Genomic DNA, 19,101 nt, shown 5'->3' with positions numbered 1-19,101 from the left:
AGCCCTCCCCCCTTCAGCCCTGTGAATCAAAATTACCTGTTATGATAATTTTGGTATTACTAACTGCACCTGTATGTTACTTTGAGATCAATTCTGTTTTGAGCTACTATTATTGCTTGGAGTAGGTTGTAGTAGTCAGGTCTGCTGGGGCACCCAAGTATGTATAGTACACACACAGACACACTCACATGTGTGCATGTGCATGTGCACACACACAGAAAACAAAGCCCAGAGAAGCAAAGTGGCCTGCCTTGGTCGTGAAATAGGGAGCGGCAGAGTTGAGGCCAGAACCTAACTGTCCTACCAGTCTGTTCATCTCTTAACCATACAACCCCCGTGTCACAGGCACCAGGACTGGCTACATGATTTTCAGGGCCCAAAGCAAAATAAAAATGCAGAACCCCTTATTCATATTTCAAGACATCTGCAGCAGAGCATTAAACCAAGCATGGGGCCATTCTTAGCAGGGGGCTCTGTGTGATTGCACGGACCACATACCCACTAAGCTGGCCCTGGGGAGTGCAGATGGTTCAGACCGAATTGTAACAGTGAATTAGCACTCAACTTTTTGAGGAAACAGTTGTCTGCTCTGTTAATGTAGCATCATGGATCAGTGATCTCTGCTTGTGTGCCATTCTTGGGGTCACTGTGGCACAGTACATTGAGAGAGAGTTTTGTAGAAAATTCTTGACATGAGCTAAAAAAAAATCACCAGCTGGTCGTTATAGGCCCAGAAAAGGACACTGAGCTGCAGAGAGATTGGAATACTGATGGATCATTAGCTCTTTCACTTTAAGAACACAAATGCTTTCTAAATGTTAAGGGGGCAAACAAACAAAACTGATTGTGATTATTTGTCTTTCCCACTGCCTCTCAGGTAGATGCAAGAGCTGTTTCAAGTTCTAAAGTGTTTCTTCTTGTTTTGTTTTGCTCTTGGTCAGCCTGACAAACTTCCTTTATTTCCCTTTAAAATCTATAAGCATTTACCTATGTAACTTACACAAAATTTTTCCACAGAGGAAGACAGTTTCATGATTACTATTTTTATTTGTAGAAATTCGTTGTTTTATAGGGACACATGAATTTTTAGATTAGAGATTGTGACGCTTTTTAAAAGCAAATAAAAACACACACATAAAACAGATTCACACTATCTAGTAACAATAAAATTGTTTTGTAGATAGGTTCCTGATACTGGAGATAAGTGCACTCTTGTAAATTGGGTCATTGCCAGGGAACTACAAGAGTGATTTTTTTTTAAGTTTTTTTTTTCTTTTTTTTTCTGACTACAAAAGTGGCTAACACGTTAAAAAAAAAAATTCCAACAGTACAGAAAGATGAAAACTAGAAAGTCAAAGTCCCTTGTATTCTCGCTACCCATAAATAATTGTAATATATTGTGTAAGTCCCTTTTCTGTGTAAAATGTACATTACCACATTTATAGAGCAAGAACATATTATACGCAGTTTTAAGGAACTTGCATTTTTCATTTATGGCCTCTTAGACACCTTGCATGTAGCATATAGGTACATGTGGTTCTATCTCTTTTTGATGGTGGCATAATGTTCCCATAAGTGAGTATTCCTTAATTAGTATAGTACCAGCCCCCCATTGATGGACATTTGAGTGTGTTACAGATAATGAAACAGGAAGTATCTTGGTAGGAAGGGACCTAGGCATCGTGATGACTGTCTCTTTCATTTTCAAGATAGACAAACAGAGCACTTAGAGATCTTAGCCAAACTAACTGCTTGATGGCAGGTTTTCCATGGCCCAGGATAGTCTGGTGTTCACTGCATCTTCCTTGATCCACCAGGGCTGCAGGAGGTCAGGAACTGCACAGAAGTCAGGGAGTAGTGTTACTTAGTCTTTACATTGCAGCTCAATAGAGGAAGGTTAAACTTTTTTTTTTTAATTGACTTTTTTTTAAATCAACTATATCAAAAAAAAAATTAAAAAAAAAATACAATAAAAAAAATTTCAAACAAACCATAACAAGGGAGTAAGAAAAAGACAACTAACCTAAGATAACTAGTTTACTTCCAACGTGTTCCTACTCTACTCCAAGAAAATAACCTAATATAGCAACATTTCTGTGAACTTGTTCCTACCATACCCGTTAGAAATTAACACACCATAGTCATTCCTGGGCATTCCCAGAACGTTAAATTTACCCACAATAGCTTATCTATTCTTATTAGGTTATCATTCCCCCTTCCTTAATTGCTCTCTATCGTTAGTTCCCCTACATTCTACATTATAAACCATTTGTTTTACATTTTTCAGCGTTCACATTAGTGGTAGCATATAATATTTCTCTTTTTGTGCCTCGCTTATTTTGCTCAGCATTATGTCTTCAAGGTTCATCCATGTTGTCATATGTTTCACGACATCACTCCTTCTTACAGCCATGTAGTATTCCATAGTGTGTATATACCACATTGTATTTATCCACTTATCTGTTGAAGGACATTTGGGTTGTTTCCATCTCTTGGCAGTTGTGAATAATGCTGCTGTGAACATGGGCGCGCAGATTTCTGTTCGTGTCACTGCTTTCAGATCTTCTGGTATATACTGAGAAGTGCAATCACTGGATTGAAGGGTAACTCGATATCTAGTTTTCTAAGGAACTGCCAGACTGACTTCCAGAGTGGCTGAACCATTATACAGTCCCATCAACAATGAATAAGAGTTCCAATTTCTCCACATCCTCTCCAGCATTTGTAGTTTCCTGTTTGTTTAATGGCAGCCATTCTAATTGGTGTGAGATGGTATCTCGTTGTGGTCTTAACTTGCATCTGTCTAATAGCTAGTGAAGCTGAACATTTTTCACGTGTTTCTTGGCCACTTGTATTTCCTCTTCAGAGAACTGTGTTTTCATATCTTTTGCCCATTTTATAATTGGGCTGTCTGTACTATTGTCACTGAGTTGTAGGATTTCTTTATATGTGCAAGATATCAATCTTTTATCAGATACATGGTTTCCAAAATTTTTTTCCCATTGAGTTGGCTGCTTCTTCACCTCTTTGACTAATTCCTTTGAGGTACAAAAACTTCTCAGTTTGAGCAGTTCCCATTTATCTGTTCTTTTCTTTTGTTGCTTGTGCTTTGGGTATAAAGTCTAGGAAGTGGCCGCCTAATACAAGGTCTTGAAGATGTTTCCCTACGTTATCTTCTAGGAGTTTTATGATACTGTCTTTTATATTGAGATCTTTCATCCACTTTGAGTTAATTTTTGTGTAGGGTGTGAGGTAGGGGTCCTCTTTCATTCTTTTGGATATGGATATCCAACTCTCCCAGCACCATTTGTTGAACAGACTTATGTCCCAGTTCAGTGACTTTGGGGGCCTTATCAAAGATCAGTCGGCCATAGATCTGGGGGTCTATCTCCGAATTCTCAATTCGATTCTATTGATCTATGTGTCTATCTTTGTGCCAGTACCATGCTGTTTTGACAACTGTGGCTTTATAATGAACTTCAAAGTCGGGGAGTGTAAGTCCTCCCACTTCATTTTTCTTTTTTAGAGTGTCTTTAGCAATTTGAGACATCTTCCCTTTCCAAATAAATTTTATAACTAGTTTTTCCAAGTCTGCAAAGTAGGTTGTTGGAATTTTGATTGGGATTACATTGAATCTGTAGATGAGTTTGGGTAGAATTGACATCTTAATGACATGTAGCTTTCTTATCCATGAACATGGAATATTTTTCCATCTTTTAAGTTCCCCTTGTATTTCTTTTAGCAGAGTTATGTAGTTTTCTTTGTGTAGGTCTTTTACATCTTTGGTTAAGTTTATTCCTAGGTACTTGATTTTTTTAGTTGCTATTGAAAATGGTATCTTTTTCTTGAGTGTCTCTTCAGTTTGTTCATTTCTAGCATATAGAAACATTACTGACTTATGTGCATTAACCTTGTATCCCGCTACTTTGCTAAATTTGTTTATTGTCAGTAGCTGTACTGTCGATTTTTCAGGGTTTTCCAGATATAAGATCATGTCGTCTGCAGACAATGACAGTTTTACTTCTTCTTTTCCAATTTGGATGCCTTTTATTTCTTTGTCTTGCCGGATTGCCCTGGCTAGCACTTCCAGCACAATGTTGAATAACAGTGGTGGCAGTGGGCATCCTTGTCTCATTCCTGATCTTAGAGGGAGGGCTTTCAGTCTCTCACCATTGAGTACTATGCTGGCTGTGGGTTTTTTATATGTGCTCTTTATCATATTGAGGAAGTTTCCTTCAATTCCTACCTTTTGAAGTGTTTTTATCAAAAGGGGATGTTGGATTTTGTCAAATACTTTTTCAGCATCTATTGAGATGATCATTTGATTTTTCTCTTTTGATTTGTTAATGTGTTGTCATACATTGATTGATTTTCTTATGTTGAACCATCCTTGCATGCCTGGAATGAATCCCACTTGGCCATGGTGTATGATTTTTTTAAGGTGTCTTTGGATTCGATTTGCAAGTATTTTGTTGATAATTTTTGCATCTATATTCATTAGGGAGATAGGCCTGTAGTTTTCCTTTTTTGTAGCATCTTTGCCTGGTTTTGGTATTAGATTGATGTTAGCTTCACAAAATGAGTTAGGTAGTGTTCCATTTTCTGCAATATTTTGAAAGAGTTTAAGTAAGATTGGTGTCAGTTCTTTTTGGAAAGTTTGGTAGAATTCCCCTGTGAAGCCATCTGGCCCTGGGCATTTATTTGTGGAAAGCTTGTTGATGACTGATTGGATCTCTTTGGTTGTGATGGGTTGGTTGAGGTCTTCTATTTCTTCTCTGGTCAGTCTGGGTTGTTCATATGTTTCCAGGAAGTTGTCCATTTCCTCTGCATTATCCAGTTTGTTGCCATACAGTTGTTCATAGTATCCTCTTGTAATTTTTTTAATTTCTTTGGGATACACAGTAATGTCACCTTTCTCATTCATTATTTTGTTTATATGGGTCTTTTCTCTTTTTGATTTTGTTAGTGTAGCTAGGGGCTTGTCAATCTTGTAGATCTTCTCAAAGAACCAACTTTTGGTGTTATTCTCTATTGTTTTTTTGTTCTCTATGTCATTTATTTCTGCTTTAATCCTTGTTATTTCTTTTCTTCTACTTGGTTTAGGATTGGTTTGCTGTTCAGTTTCTAAATTCTTCAGTTGATCCATTAGTTCTTTGATTTTTGCTCTTTCTTCCTCTTTAAAGTATCCATTTAGTGCTATAAATTTCCCCCTCAGTACCGCTTTTGCTGCATCCTATAGGTTTGTGGTATGTTGTGTTCTCATTTTCATTCGTCTCTATATATTTAGCAATTTTTCTTGCTATTTCTTCTTTAACTCACTGATTATTTAGGAGCGTGTTTAGCCTCCAGGTATTTGTGAATTTTATACGTCTCTCGTGGTTATTGACTTCTAATTGTATTCTATTGTGGTCAGAGAATGTGCTTTGAATAATTTCAATTTTTTTAAATTTACTGAGGCTTGTTTTATGTGCCAGCATATGATCTATTCTGGAGAAAGTTCCGTGAGCACTAGAGAAGAATCTGTATCTTGGTGATTTGAGATGTAATGTTCTATATATGTCTGTTAAATCCAATTCATTTATCAGATTGTTTAGGTTTTCAAATTCCTTATTGGTCTTCTGTCTGGTTGATCTATCTATAGGAGAGAGTGATGTGTTGAAGTCTCCCACAATTATTGTGGAAACATCAATTGCTTCTTTTAGTGTTGCCAGTGTTTTTGTCTCATGTATTTTGTGGCACCTTGATTGGGTGCATAAACATTTATGAATGTTATTTATTCTTGTTGAATTGCCCCTTTTTTTAGTTTGTAGTGGCCTTCTTTGTCTCTCCTAACATCCATGTATTTAAAGTCCATTTTATCTGAGATTAATATTGCTACTCCTGCTTTCTTTTGGCTGTAGCTTGCATGAAATATTCTTTTCCATCCTTTCCCTTTCAATTTCTTTGTGTCCCTGTGTCTAAGATGAGTCTCTTGTATGCAATATATTGATGGTTCATTTTTTTTTTTCCATTCTGCCAATCTATATCTTTTGATTGGGGAGTTTAATCCATTTACATTCAGTGTTTTTACTGTGAAGGTATTTCTTGAATCAGCCATCTTATCCTTTGGTTTATGTTTGTCCTTATATATTTTTTTCCCTCTCTCAATGTCCTTTAACATACCCATACTGAATCTCTTTAGTACTGAACCTTTTTCCATATCTCTCTCTTCTTTTTTTGTTTCTCTGTCAGTAGGGCTCCCTTTAGTATCTGAAGTAGGGCAGGTCTCTTGTTAGCAAATTTTCTCAGCATTTGTTTGTCTGTGAAAAATTTAAGCTCTCCCTCAGATTTGAAGGAATTGTGGTGAATTGCTTTTCTCTTGCTGGTTTCAGAACTTGCTCCTTTTCTTCATATTTGACAGTCTGATCAGAATATGTCTCGGAGTGGGTTTATTGGGATTTATTCTATTTGGAGTTCCTGGGCATTTATGATTTGTGTATTTATGGTGTTTAGAAGATTTGGGAAGTTTTCCCCAATGATTTCTTTGAATACTCTTCCTAGACCTTTACCCTTCTCTTCCCCTTCTGGAACACCAATGAGCCTTATATTTGGACATTTTATATTATCTATCATATCCCTAAGGCCCATTTCAATTTTTTCGATTATTTTCCCCATTCTTTCTTTTGTTCTTTCATTTTCCATTCTGTCGACCTCCAGGTCACTGATTCACTGTTCAGCTTCCTCTAGTCTTGTACTATGAGTATCCAGAATCTTTTTAATTTGGTCAACAGTTTCTTCTATTTCCATAAGATTGTCTATTTTTTTTATTTACTCTTGCCATTTCTTCTTTATGCTCTTCTAGGGTCTTCTTCATGTCCTTTATATCCTGTGCCATGCTCTTCTTCATGTCCTTGAAGGTTAAACTTTTAATGACATACAGGGCTCATAAGTGTGAGAATCTGCCTTGATTTGATTATTCATTCAGGAAATATTTATGGACTTTTTATGTGCCAGCCTTGGTGCTGGGTTCTGGGAGAGAGCAGTGGAGTTTTCAGGTGGAAATTTTTTTTTTTCGTTTTATTATTATGTTTAATTGTATTCCAGTATTTAATAGCCCATGCTTCATTTTCACATGTGCAGAATAATAATAACCTAGTCTATCAGTCAGGGTTCTCCAGAGAGAGAGAGCATGCAAGAGCTCTTGATTACAAGGAACTGACTCAAGCGATTGCGGCGGCTGGCAAATCTGAAACTTGTAGGGCAGGCTGGCAGGCTGGAAACTCTTGGGCAGGAACTATGTTGAAGTCTTGAGGTGGACTTTCTTCTTCTTCAGGGAAACCAATTTTGCTCTTAAGGCCTCTCAGTTGGTTGGATGAGGCCCACCTACATTATCGAGGTTTAATCTCTTGCTTAAAGTCAACTGATTGTAGGTGGTAACCATATCTACAAAATACCTTCACTGCAACTCCTAAATTAGTGTTTACTTATGTAGCTGGGTATTTATAGCCTAGCTAAGTTGACAAATAAAACTAACCGTCACATCTGCCTGGTAGGAAAGTTACAGATTAAATAAGTTAATATATGCATAGAATAAGTGCCTAACGTATTAAATAGTTAATAGCTGTTAACCATTATCATAGCTTTATTAGGATTGTCATTAGGATTACAAATATTTTTTAAGTCACACTTTTTATCTTGTGATAATTATTGATTTACATACAGTCTTAAGAAATAATACATAGAGATCTCTTGTATCCTTTACCCAGTTTCTCCCAAAACTAACATTGCAAAACTGTAGCATAATATCACAACTAGGATATTTATATTGATACCATCAAGATATGGAACATTTCCTTCACCTCAAGGATCCCTCATGTTGCCGTTTTATGGCTCCACCTGGTTCCTTCCCACCCCATTCCATCCTTTACCCCTGGCGACCACTAATCTGTTCTCTAGTTCTATAATTTTATCACTTGCAGAATGTTATATAAATGAAATCATGCGGTATGTAACCTTTTTGGGTTGGCTTTTATCACTGACATTAATTCTCTGAATAGTCATCTAGGTGGTTATGTGTATCACAAGTTTGCTCCTTGTTATGCTGAGTCATATTCCATGGTATAGATGATCACGGTTTGTTTAATGGTCACCCACTGAAGGACATCTGGGTTGTTTCTAGTTTTAGGCTGTTACAAATAAACCTGTCATATGCATTTATAGACAGGTTTTGGTGTGAATATAAGTGTTTATTTCTTTGAGATAAATGCCTAAAAAAGGCAATTGTTGGATCATATGGTAGTTGGATGATTAGTTTTTTAAGGAACTATCAAGCTATTTTCCAGAGCAACTGTACCATTTTACATTCCTACCAGCAATGTATGAGTGATGCAGTGTCTCTGCTTCCTCTCCAGGATTTGGTGTTAGCACTAATTTTTATTTTAGTCATTCTGGTAAGTATGTAATGATATCTCATTGTGGTTTAATTTGTATTTCCCTAATAGCTGATGATATTGAGTATCTCTTCATGTGCTTATATGCCATCTGTAGATCATTTTTGGTGACATGTCTCTTTATGGTTTTTTGCCCATTTTCTAATTGGATTGTTTGATTTTTTTTTTAAACCGTTGCATTTTGAGAGCTATTCAGATATGATATAGTCCTTTGTCAGATGTGTGGTTTGCAAATATTTTCTCTCACTCTGCTGCTTGGCATTTCACCCTCTTACAGGATCTTTTGCACAGCAAAAATGTTTGATTTTGATGAAGTCCAGTATATCAATATTTCCTTTTATGGATTGTGCTTTTGGTACCAAGTCTAAGAATCCTTTCCCTAGCCCCAGATACAAAAGATTTTCTCATTTGCTTTATTCTAAACATTTTATAGTTTTACCTTTTACATTTAAGTCTCTAATCAATTTTGAGTTAGTTTTTGTATATGATGTGACAGTTTGCCATCTGCAAGTAGGAAGAGTTATTATTTCTTCTTTTCCAATATATGTTCTTTTTATTTCCTCTGCTATTCTCATTTTGCTGTCTAGAACGTCCAGTACTATATTTAATAAGACCAGTGAGAGTGGACATCTTCCCTATGTCAGGGGAAAAACATTCTGTCTTTCACCATTAAGTATAATGTTGGCTGTTCTGGTTTGGTAATGCTGCCGTTTGCAAAACACCAGACATGGATTGCCTTTTATAAAGGGGTTTTATTCAGTTGCAAAGTTACAGTCTTATAGCCATAAAGTGTCCAAGGTAAGACATCAACAATAGGGTACCTTCACTGGACAAAGGCCATTGGTATCTGGAAAACCTGTTAGCTGGGAAGGCACATGGCTGGTGTCTGCTTGGTTCCAGGTTGCATTTCAAAATGGCATTCTCCAAAATGTCAGCTTTCAACGGCCGTCTTCAAAATGTCTCTCTAAGTTGCAGCTACTTCTGGGCCTGTGTGGCTCTTTTTAAAGTACTTCAGTGATCCAATAAAGACCCACCCTGAATGTGTGGGCAATACCTCCATGGAAGTAATCCAGTGAAAGTTCTTGCCCACGGTTGATTGAGTCACATCTCCATGGAAACATCCAGTCAGAAGTTTCCAACCTAATCAACACTAACGCATTTTCTGCCCACACAAGATTGTATCAAAGAACATGGTGTTTTGGGGTACATAATACATCCAAACCTGCACATGGGCTTTAGAATTTTTGTGGATGATCTTTATTAAGTTGAGGAAGTATTCCTCTATCTTATTTTTCTGAGTTTTTTCATCATGAATAGATGTTGAATATCATCAAATGCTTTTTTCTGCATCAATTGGTATAATCAAGGGATTTTTCTTCCTTAGCCTATTAAAATGGTGGATTACATTGATTTTCAAATATTGGAACAATTTTGTGTCCCTGGAATAAACCCCACTGAGTCATCAATATCTTCATTTTATAAATTGCTGATTTCCTGTTGCCAGCATTTTGTTAAATACTTTGGCATGTATATTCAAAGGGATATTAGTGAAGAGTTTTCTCTTTTTTTTAAGTTGTCTTTGTCTGATTTTGGTCTCAGGATAATAATAACTTTAGAAAATGAATTGGGAAGTGTTCTCTCCACTTCTGTTTTAAAGTTGTTGTTAATTCTTCTTTAAATGTTTAGTAGAATTCTTTAGTGAAATCATATGGGCCTGGAGATTTTTTTGTCTGCACCCATTGTCATTTCTGGGAATATCTGGTACCCAGTCTGAGATAAGAGACTAAAAGAACAACCCAGGAACTCAGCATTGTGTCATCCTTGGATCCCAATTGTCTTAGTTTGCTAATGCTGGAGAATGCAAAACACCAGAGATGGATAGGCCTTTATAAAACGGGGGTTTATTTCACTAAACAATTAAATTAGTCTTAAGGCCACAAAACATCCAAGGTAACACCTCAGCAATCGGGTACCTTCACCGGAGGACGGCCAGTGGTGTCCGGAAAACCTCTGTTAGCTAGGAAGGCAGCTGGCATCTGCTCCAAAGCTCCGGCCTCAAAACGGCTTTCTCCCAGGATGTTCCTCTCTAGCAAGCTTGCTTCTCTTCAAAACATCACTCCCAGCTGCACTCTCTCTCTTCCCCCCAAGTCAGCTCATTTATATAGCTCCACCGATCAAGGCCCACCCCGAATGGGTGGGACCACGCCTCCATGGGAACATCTCATCAAAATTATCTCCCACAGCTGGGTGGGGCACACTCCAAGAAAATCTAACCAGCACCAAAACGTCTGCCCCACACAAGACCACAAAGATAATGGCATTTGGGGGACACAATACATTCAAACTGGCACATTCCACCCCCTGGAACCTAAAATGACATTATCTTTCCAAATACAAAATACATTCATTTCATCACAACATCACAAAAACTTAAATCATTTCAGTAACAAAAGTTAAGTACAAAATCCCATCAAAATCAATTTAGACGTGGTCAGTCCTAAGGCATAATTTTCCTTTAGCTGTGGATCTGTGAACCTAGAACAAGTTATGTGCTTCCAATATACAAAGGAGAGACATTCATAGGATAAACATTTCCATTGCCATAAGGAGAAACAGTAAGGAAAACAGGGTTAACAGGACCAAAACAGTTCCTAAAACCTGCAGGACAAACTCCATTAGATTTCAAAGTCTGAGAGTCATTTACAGAACGACGTTGCATCCTTGGGGCTTGAGAGAGCGGGAGCCTAACCCTTCCTAAGGGCCTTTTCGGCAGCCCTTTCCTCTCCAAACACTTAGGTGAGTGCTCCAACATATCCACACATTGGGGAGACCACCTTCTCGGCCCCACCCTCCTCAAACATCGGGGCAGCTCCCGGATTCCCTTCCATCTCCAGGGCACACGCTCAACCCCTTCAGAACAGCGTGGTGGCAGCCAGGCTCTCCCCAATTCCCTGGGAATGTGCTCCACCCTCTTTGGGGCTTGGGGTGGCAGGACATTTCCTGAGCAATGAGGTGGAAGGCCCGCCCTCGACCTCCAGGGCAAACTCACCCTTTCCCTGCGTGTGGGCTGCTCCGCTCTCTCAGCCCTAGACCTCCTGACTCCAGACCTCAACCTCCACGGCTCTGTCTTTGAAGAAATTTTTCCTTTAATTTTTTCCTTGTCTGTCTCCTCCAGTCCAGACCGGCAATGGCTCTGTCTATAAAGATCTCGCAAAAATTCTGTTGGCTTTGCATGAAGCACACAGGGGTCAAAGCCATCAGACAATAGGACTTTCCACAAATCCTTTCTGGATAATTCCATCTCCAATCTTGGCTTGTACTGAAATGGCGGCTGGGTTCTGTGTTTGGTTACATCCTCACGTTGGGCTGTAGCCTCTGGGATTCCACCCCCTGGAAGCTCGTAATTTTCTAAGCCATCAGCTTCTGATTTCTTTGAACCCAAGAGTTCAGTTCTAAGTTTATCTCTCTCCACTCGCATTTTACTATAAGCTGCAAGGAGAAGCCAGGGTATATCCTCCACAGATAGTCTGGAGATCTCCTCAGCTAAGTATTCCAGGTTGTCACTTTTAAATTCTTCCTTCCATCTGACACCAGGACTCAATTTTGCCAAATTTTGTGCCACTTTAAAACAAGGATCACCTTTCTTCCATTTTGCAACAACAGATTCATCATTTCTGCTCAAGTCCTCATCAGAAGTATCTTTAGAGTCCACATTTCCATAAACAGTCTCTTTAAAGCAGCTTTGGCCTTTTCTATCAAGCTCCTCACAACTCTTCCAGAAACTCCCCATTATCCATTTAAAAAGCCGTTCCAACATGTTTGGTATTTGCAAACTCAGCAGCAAAAGCACCCCACTTCTCTGGTACCAAAATCTGTCTTAGTTTGCTAATGCTGGAGAATGCAAAACACCAGAGATGGATAGGCTTTTATAAAACGGGGGTTTATTTCACTAAACAATTAGTCTTAAGGCCACAAAGCATCCAAGGTAACACCTCAGCAATCGGGTACCTTCACCGGAGGACAGCCAGTGGTGTCCGGAAAACCTCTGTTAGCTAGGAAGGCAGCTGGCATCTGCTCCAAAGCTCCGGCCTCAAAACGGCTTTCTCCCAGGATGTTCCTCTCTAGCAAGCTTGCTTCTCTTCAAAACATCACTCCCAGCTGCACTCTCTCTCTTCCCCCCAAGTCAGCTCATTTATATAGCTCCACCGATCAAGGCCCACCCCGAATGGGTGGGACCACGCCTCCATGGGAACATCTCATCAAAATTATCTCCCACAGCTGGGTGGGGCACACTCCAAGAAAATCTAACCAGCACCAAAACGTCTGCCCCACACAAGACCACAAAGATAATGGCATTTGGGGGACACAATACATTCAAACTGGCACACCAATCTCCTTAGCTAATTTACTCTCTTCTCTCCACCTTGCAGATTCTTTATTTAAGAAAACTAGAGGTTGGATTTTTTTTCTTCTTAATATGTGCCAAATAAGTTGTGTGATCCTTGGGGTAGGGACATTAGTGGAGCGTGCAGGGCAATGCTCCTCATCTTGTGGGGCTTGATTCAGCGTCAGGTGTGGCTACTACAGACAGGGAGATAGTTCAGATAATGAGCATACACTTCTCATTTTACCACTTCACGCACCTTTTACAAATAGTTTGTGCACTGGTACTCATCTGCAGGCCACAGTGTGAGTAGCACTGATGTTGCAAAACAAAAGTGGTGTAATGACCCAGGGTAGTGAGTCTCCCTGGCAGCGTGGAATATGACTCCCGGGGAGGATTGTAGACCTGGCATTGTGGGATGGAGAACATCTTCTTGACCAAAAGGGGGATGTGAAAGGAAATGAAATAAGCTTCAGTGGCAGAGAGATTCCAAAAGGAGCTGAGAGGTCACTCTGGTGGGCACTCTTATGCACAGTATAGACAACCCTTTTCAGGTTATAATGAATTGGGGTAGCTGGTGGTAGATACCTGAAACTATCAAACAACAACCCAGAACCCATGAATCTTGAAGACAATTGTATAAAAATGTGGCTTATGAGGGGGGACAGTGGGATTGGGGGGGGCCATGGGGATCACACTCCCCTTTATCTAGTTTGTGGATGGATGAGTGGAAAGGTGGGGGAAGGAAACACACAGACAAGGGCACCCAGTGTTCTTTTTTACTTTAGTTGCTCTTTTCACTTTAATTATTATTCTTGTTATTTTTGTGTGTGTGGTAATGAGGATGTTGGGGATTGATTTTGGTGATGAATGTACAGCTATGTAATTGTACTGTGAACAATCAAATGTATGATTTGTTTTGTATGACTGTGTGGTATGTGAATATATCTCAATAAAATGAATATTAAAAAAAAACTGGTGTAATGGTCAAATGGGGCAAGGAATTTAAAAGCTTTCTATACAAGAAGATTTCACAGAAAAGAGAAATTAATGATATTTTTTTGTAAAATTCACAGTTGAAGCTTTTCAAAATCTCTAAGTGAGCTTGTCACCGGGTGAGTGTTCATAGAGTCCATTTAGTTTCTCTCTATAACAATTCCTGAAATAGTCTGACATCCTGGGTCCTAAATGGCATAATAACATTTTTAAAAATGTTCTTTATGTAAAATATCTTGAATTGTCTATTGATAATGTTCATTTTCCTGGGGATGTTTTCTTAAAGAATGATACATTATTTCTAGCTACAAGGAGATGTTTGAGATAGCAGCTGGTCTTTCTTTACAAAGAGAAATTGGCCGGAATACAGACCATGTCTGTCAACAATTTGGAGGATTAAGAATAGGACTCTTGAATGACATCCTAAAAAGTTATAATGTTGTGCTGCCTCTAAGAATAACTCCTGAAAATCTGTAAATCTTGATCACTAGACTACTTCTGTATTAGAAAATGAACACTAGTTTTGCCAGTAGACCTGAAAGCACAAGCAAAACATGTTCCTTATTTTGTATTTTGTGCCCACCAAATTCCTTAAAAGAGCTCTCTCCTAGAGAAATTTTTAGAAGAAATGATTATCTTAATTTCTTAAAATGTTTGAATTATTTTTGATCCTCATAAAGACATGCTTCATGTTATTTCTATTAACTGTTGTTACTGTATTTGATGAGGAAGATATAGTGCTAAATATTTTTCCTTCCAATATTGTCCCACTCCTAAATTAGAAACTCTGAGAGCTGACTGTGTTTCAGGTAACCTGTAGGCTGAGAGGGCAATTATGTATTCATCAATGGTTTGGCCTTCATTGACCTGCATTGTTGGAAAGAACAACCAGTCTGCAATCAGAATGGTACTATGATAATGCTGTCACTGTTTGCCAAAAGATAGTTTTAATGTACCCATGAGCTGCCATTTATGATAAAACAAGCAATATGAAGCGCTTTATAAGGTATTGTATTTTTAACCTATAATAATATCCATGAAGATTGAAAACAAATCAAGGGTCAATTCTATGCTCATTACATTATAACTTTTAAAATCATATGTTTATCCTGTATTCTGTAACTTAAAATTTAGTATTTTGTGACATCTGGGTAGCTAAAATCTAATGATATTTAATCCATAGCTTTGTTTTTTTGTGAAATCTATTACTGAACTAATTTGGAAAAGCAATCTAAATGTATTTATTATTTTCAGTTCTATTATTGATTATTTATGGGAGTGTTCTTAGTTTTAAAGAAATCATCTAAGTCATCTTTCACCACTCTTATCGGGAGCTAAGTTGACACAGCCTCTCTGGAAGGCAAGTTGGCAGTACATATCAAGATTTTAAATGTTAATTGTGTAATACCTAGCCATTTTACTCCTAGATATCTTACCTACAGGGATACAAAAGCAAATGAGCAAAGATATATGTGCAAAAATATCCCTGATGTAGCGTTTCAGGAAAATTGAAGTCCTCATAAATGTCTGTCAGTAGGGACATGGTTAAATAAATGTTGACATATGAGCACTGTGTAGTCACAATGGAGAGAGGATCCCGGAAAGATTCCAGGTTATAGTGTTCTGACTGATAGAAAGAAAGAAGAGCGTTCTATCCTAGTGGGCATAATATTCTTCCATCTGTATGATGATTCCATTACTATAAAGTTTGCAGGTGCATGGGAAAAGGACTAAAAAGTTAGAAGTGTTTATTTTTTTCCTGGCAGGACTGTTGTATTCAGTTGTTGAAGTCGTGCAGAGCAAAAATGCACCTGGCTGAGGTGGGAGAGGGAACTGAAATTGCATCCATCCCCCTCGCCTCTTGCCCAGTCTTGGTTGTGGCATGTGCCCATATCCTCTCAGAGGAAAGTCTGTCTTTTTCTAATTGTCACAAATGTTCCACATGGGCTAGTTGTGTCCTTTACTACAGGAGGCTGGGGGTGGGGGTGCTTTTTAGTTTTTAGTTTTTACACTTTTAGTATCATTTGCTTTATTTTTGAAAAGACAGGTACTATGTTTGTAATTTATGAGAAGGCATAAAATGAAATAAAACACAGTGATCCAAGAGACAGTATACCAAACACATGAAGCATCAGACATACTGTAAAAAGAATCCTTCTTTGGCAGTCAGACTTGGTTTTCTACCCATGAAATCTGAGAAAAACCAGCATAGTAATATATATGTACTGTTAATATCTCAAATTAAAATAACAGCTGCTTCCCTGGAGTTATTCCTAAGTGACAGCGTTTCTCAAGGAAGAGGAAAAAAAAAGATTAAAGTGGGAAGGTTCTTTGAAGGAAACCAAATACCTGTCACTTGCACAAGTCAACAGGATCAATTAAGGAGGTGAAAATGGGTACCATGCACACCATGAGAGCAGAACTCTTAAATCTCTGGAAGCTAACTTACAGGATAGTAAGACCCTGAAAATGAGGCTGTTTGATTTGTGTAGCAAGTTTGTATAGATTTTCAAGTGTAAGTCAGTGTGATGCTGAATTAATTTGACTTTCCCCCTAATGCGGTAGGTGATGGTTGCTGAAGCCCTGGACATTTCCCGAGAAACCTACTTGGCGATTCTGATGGATCGCTCCTGCAACGGCCCAGTGCTGGTGGGCAGCCCCCAGGGGGGCGTTGACATTGAAGAAGTGGCCGCTTCTTCTCCAGAACTTATTTTTAAGGTATCTTTAAATTACTGGCTGTGCTGTGTTGATTGATTGCTATTGTAGAAGCTGTTAAAAATTTAATGTGGAGTCTGAAGCTAGGAGCAATAAATCAGTTTCTAGGCTTTAAGGTATGAAGATGTTGAGACCTTTTTCTTCTGGGGTGTCCAGTTGAAGATTAGGTAGGACCAAGGAGTTCATGATTCAAGGGCTTGTTTCATTCCTTCATCCTTCCCTATCTTCTCTTCTCCCTGCTTCTTCTTCCCTTATTTCTTTTGATCTGACCTGCCCTAAGAGTTAACCAATGGGAGAAGACTGTGATATTTGCAATTCCACTCGATTAAATCTCCCCTATTTAACAGCACCTGTGATTTGGAAATTCTCTCCTAAGAGTCCAGATTTGAACTAGAGACTGCATTGATGTCTCTCCATACTGTTGATGAAAGTAGAATCCTTCTGAGGTCCAGATTCTGTCAATTTGTTTCAATCCCTGATACCTGGTTCCTTATATTGATAGTAAGATTAGCTTCTAGTCAAAGAGATGTGAATTCAAATTCTAACTAGCTAGCAAGTTCCATAACATCTCAGAGCCTCATTTTTTAAATTGGCAAAGTGGAAATGGGGGTAATTTATACCCATAGAATTGTGAGGATTAAATGAAGTGATGGGTATAAAGTATTTCTTAATCTACCTCAGAATTGCTGTAAGAAGAAAAATCCATAGTCTTTGGAATTATAATTCCTTAATTCTGGGTTCTTAGTGTCAGAAAATTCCCACTCAAAATTTCCTACAGAAACATTTCTTTTAGAAAGTGATTTTTTCCCTTCAAAAGGGGGTAATTTTATTTCTTGAATCTCTTTGTCTAGAAAATGTACTTATACATTGGTGACTGGTTTTAAAATATTTTCACCAATGGTACGTATTTAACTACCTTAGTAGTTAAATTGAGACTTCACATTCACACACTGGCTTACCAATAAATGTCTAGCCATTTTCAAAATTAATGTCATTTAAAACAAGTCATTCCACTTGTTAGGTGAATACATAAAATAATGTGTATGAACCATGCTATGTCTTTGGAAAAAAGACAATTTATAGAGCAAAGGTGGTATTAGTAATTATCATCATCAGTGTAGTGTTTAAATTATAAGGTAGTATTTAACCTGTGTTTGACAAGCTCTAAACTTAACAGCAGTATTAGACAGGAAACCCTTACTTTGGACGCCTTCCAAAAGATGTCATAAAAATTAACTGACTAAATATTCATCAATGCCATCTGTATAGTAATTAAAAGTGAAAACTGGCATCAGATAGTCTTGTCAGCATGCCATCCTAAAGAATTATATATTTTTTGGAAGGGCTGTTTCGGGCTGTTTCATCGATGGTCTGCTAATTAAAACATACCCTATAGGCAGCTGTGGTAGCCCTGCTCTGAGATCCCTGGACAGGTGCCATACTTTAATTACTCATTTGCAAGTATATACTGAGCATTTTCTTTTGAGGTTGTAAATCTTCACACTTGGCTGTCTTAATTTCGTTTATTTGATTCATTTTTACTAGGAGGAAATTGACATTTTTGATGGGATAAAGGACAGCCAAGCTCAGCGGATGGCAGAAAATCTAGGCTTCTTTGGGCCTTTGAAAAATCAGGTACATGAGTGATTAGAGGATTGTGTGTCTGATTTGTTTTAGAAAACATTTGGGAACTTGGTTAATTGCATCTAATATTTATGGTTACTAGGAACCAAGATTATTTATTGTTTGATAGTTTTTTCTCTCCAGTTGTTCATGATGAAAAATATTTCCCTGATGTTCCATAAGATGATGTTTATGATGTGTGTTTATATATATAATATGTTATGTGTGTGTCAGCAGTGTGTGTGTGCACGTATACACATATACTTTGTTATGTATGTTTATCTCTTTATTTTCCCTGTAGCATTGCAGCTATAGCCCATGAGTTATGAGAGGTAACGGAGTGGTTAAAAGGACAGGCTGTAGAGTCAGGCAGATCTGAGTCTGAATACAGTGCTATCACCTAACACATGTGTGATTTAACCCATCTGAACTTTTGTTTCATCATCTATAAAATGGGGATGATGACAGCTCCTAACTGAGATGGTTATTGGTGTGACTGAGTGTGTTGCTGTGTGAAAGTGCTTATTACGGTGCTCCATAAAGGTTAATATTTATTATTAATAATATACATTGCTTAATTATTTGCTACTATTTGATAGCTAATGGGAATTTGAGAAGAATATTAATGGTGTGGTGATATTTCACTGAAACAGTCTAAAATATGCCCGTTTAGCAATGACATCCCTTGGCTTCAAAGATAGAAAAGTTGTCCTCCAAGCTATTCTGTCTTGCACTGCATTTGGCCCATCCCATGGAGCGTGATTGTATGTTTACATAGGCATGCTTAGCTTCTCTCCCACTTAAATCAGAAGAATTTACTGCCTATTTTTTCTGTTCCTCTATGACTACTACTTTATAACCATGGAACTTGTGTGTGTGTGTGTGTGTGTGTGTGTGTGTGTGTGTGTGTGTGTGTGTACCCCTAGCCAGGGTTTCCAGAATGGTTATTGTCTC

The 19,101-nt window shown here is 38.1% G+C and overlaps 1 protein-coding gene across 3 annotated transcripts in view; it reads left to right on the top strand.

Moving 5' to 3' along the window:
- Positions 1-19,101, top strand: part of SUCLG2 (succinate-CoA ligase GDP-forming subunit beta) — a 302,213-nt gene that overhangs the window by 161,932 nt on the left and 121,180 nt on the right. For all 3 annotated transcript variants that reach the window (XM_037800053.1, XM_037800047.1, XM_037800036.1), the window contains exons 5-6: positions 16,375-16,527; positions 18,070-18,159. In XM_037800053.1, the coding sequence (XP_037655981.1) occupies positions 16,375-16,527; positions 18,070-18,159 (243 nt within the window). The remainder of the gene's footprint in view (positions 1-16,374; positions 16,528-18,069; positions 18,160-19,101) is intronic.

Source organism: Choloepus didactylus, chromosome 1 (genome assembly GCF_015220235.1).
Source record: "Choloepus didactylus isolate mChoDid1 chromosome 1, mChoDid1.pri, whole genome shotgun sequence".
Taxonomy (NCBI): domain Eukaryota; kingdom Metazoa; phylum Chordata; class Mammalia; order Pilosa; family Megalonychidae; genus Choloepus; species Choloepus didactylus.
This window is presented reverse-complemented; position numbering and strand designations above follow the sequence as displayed.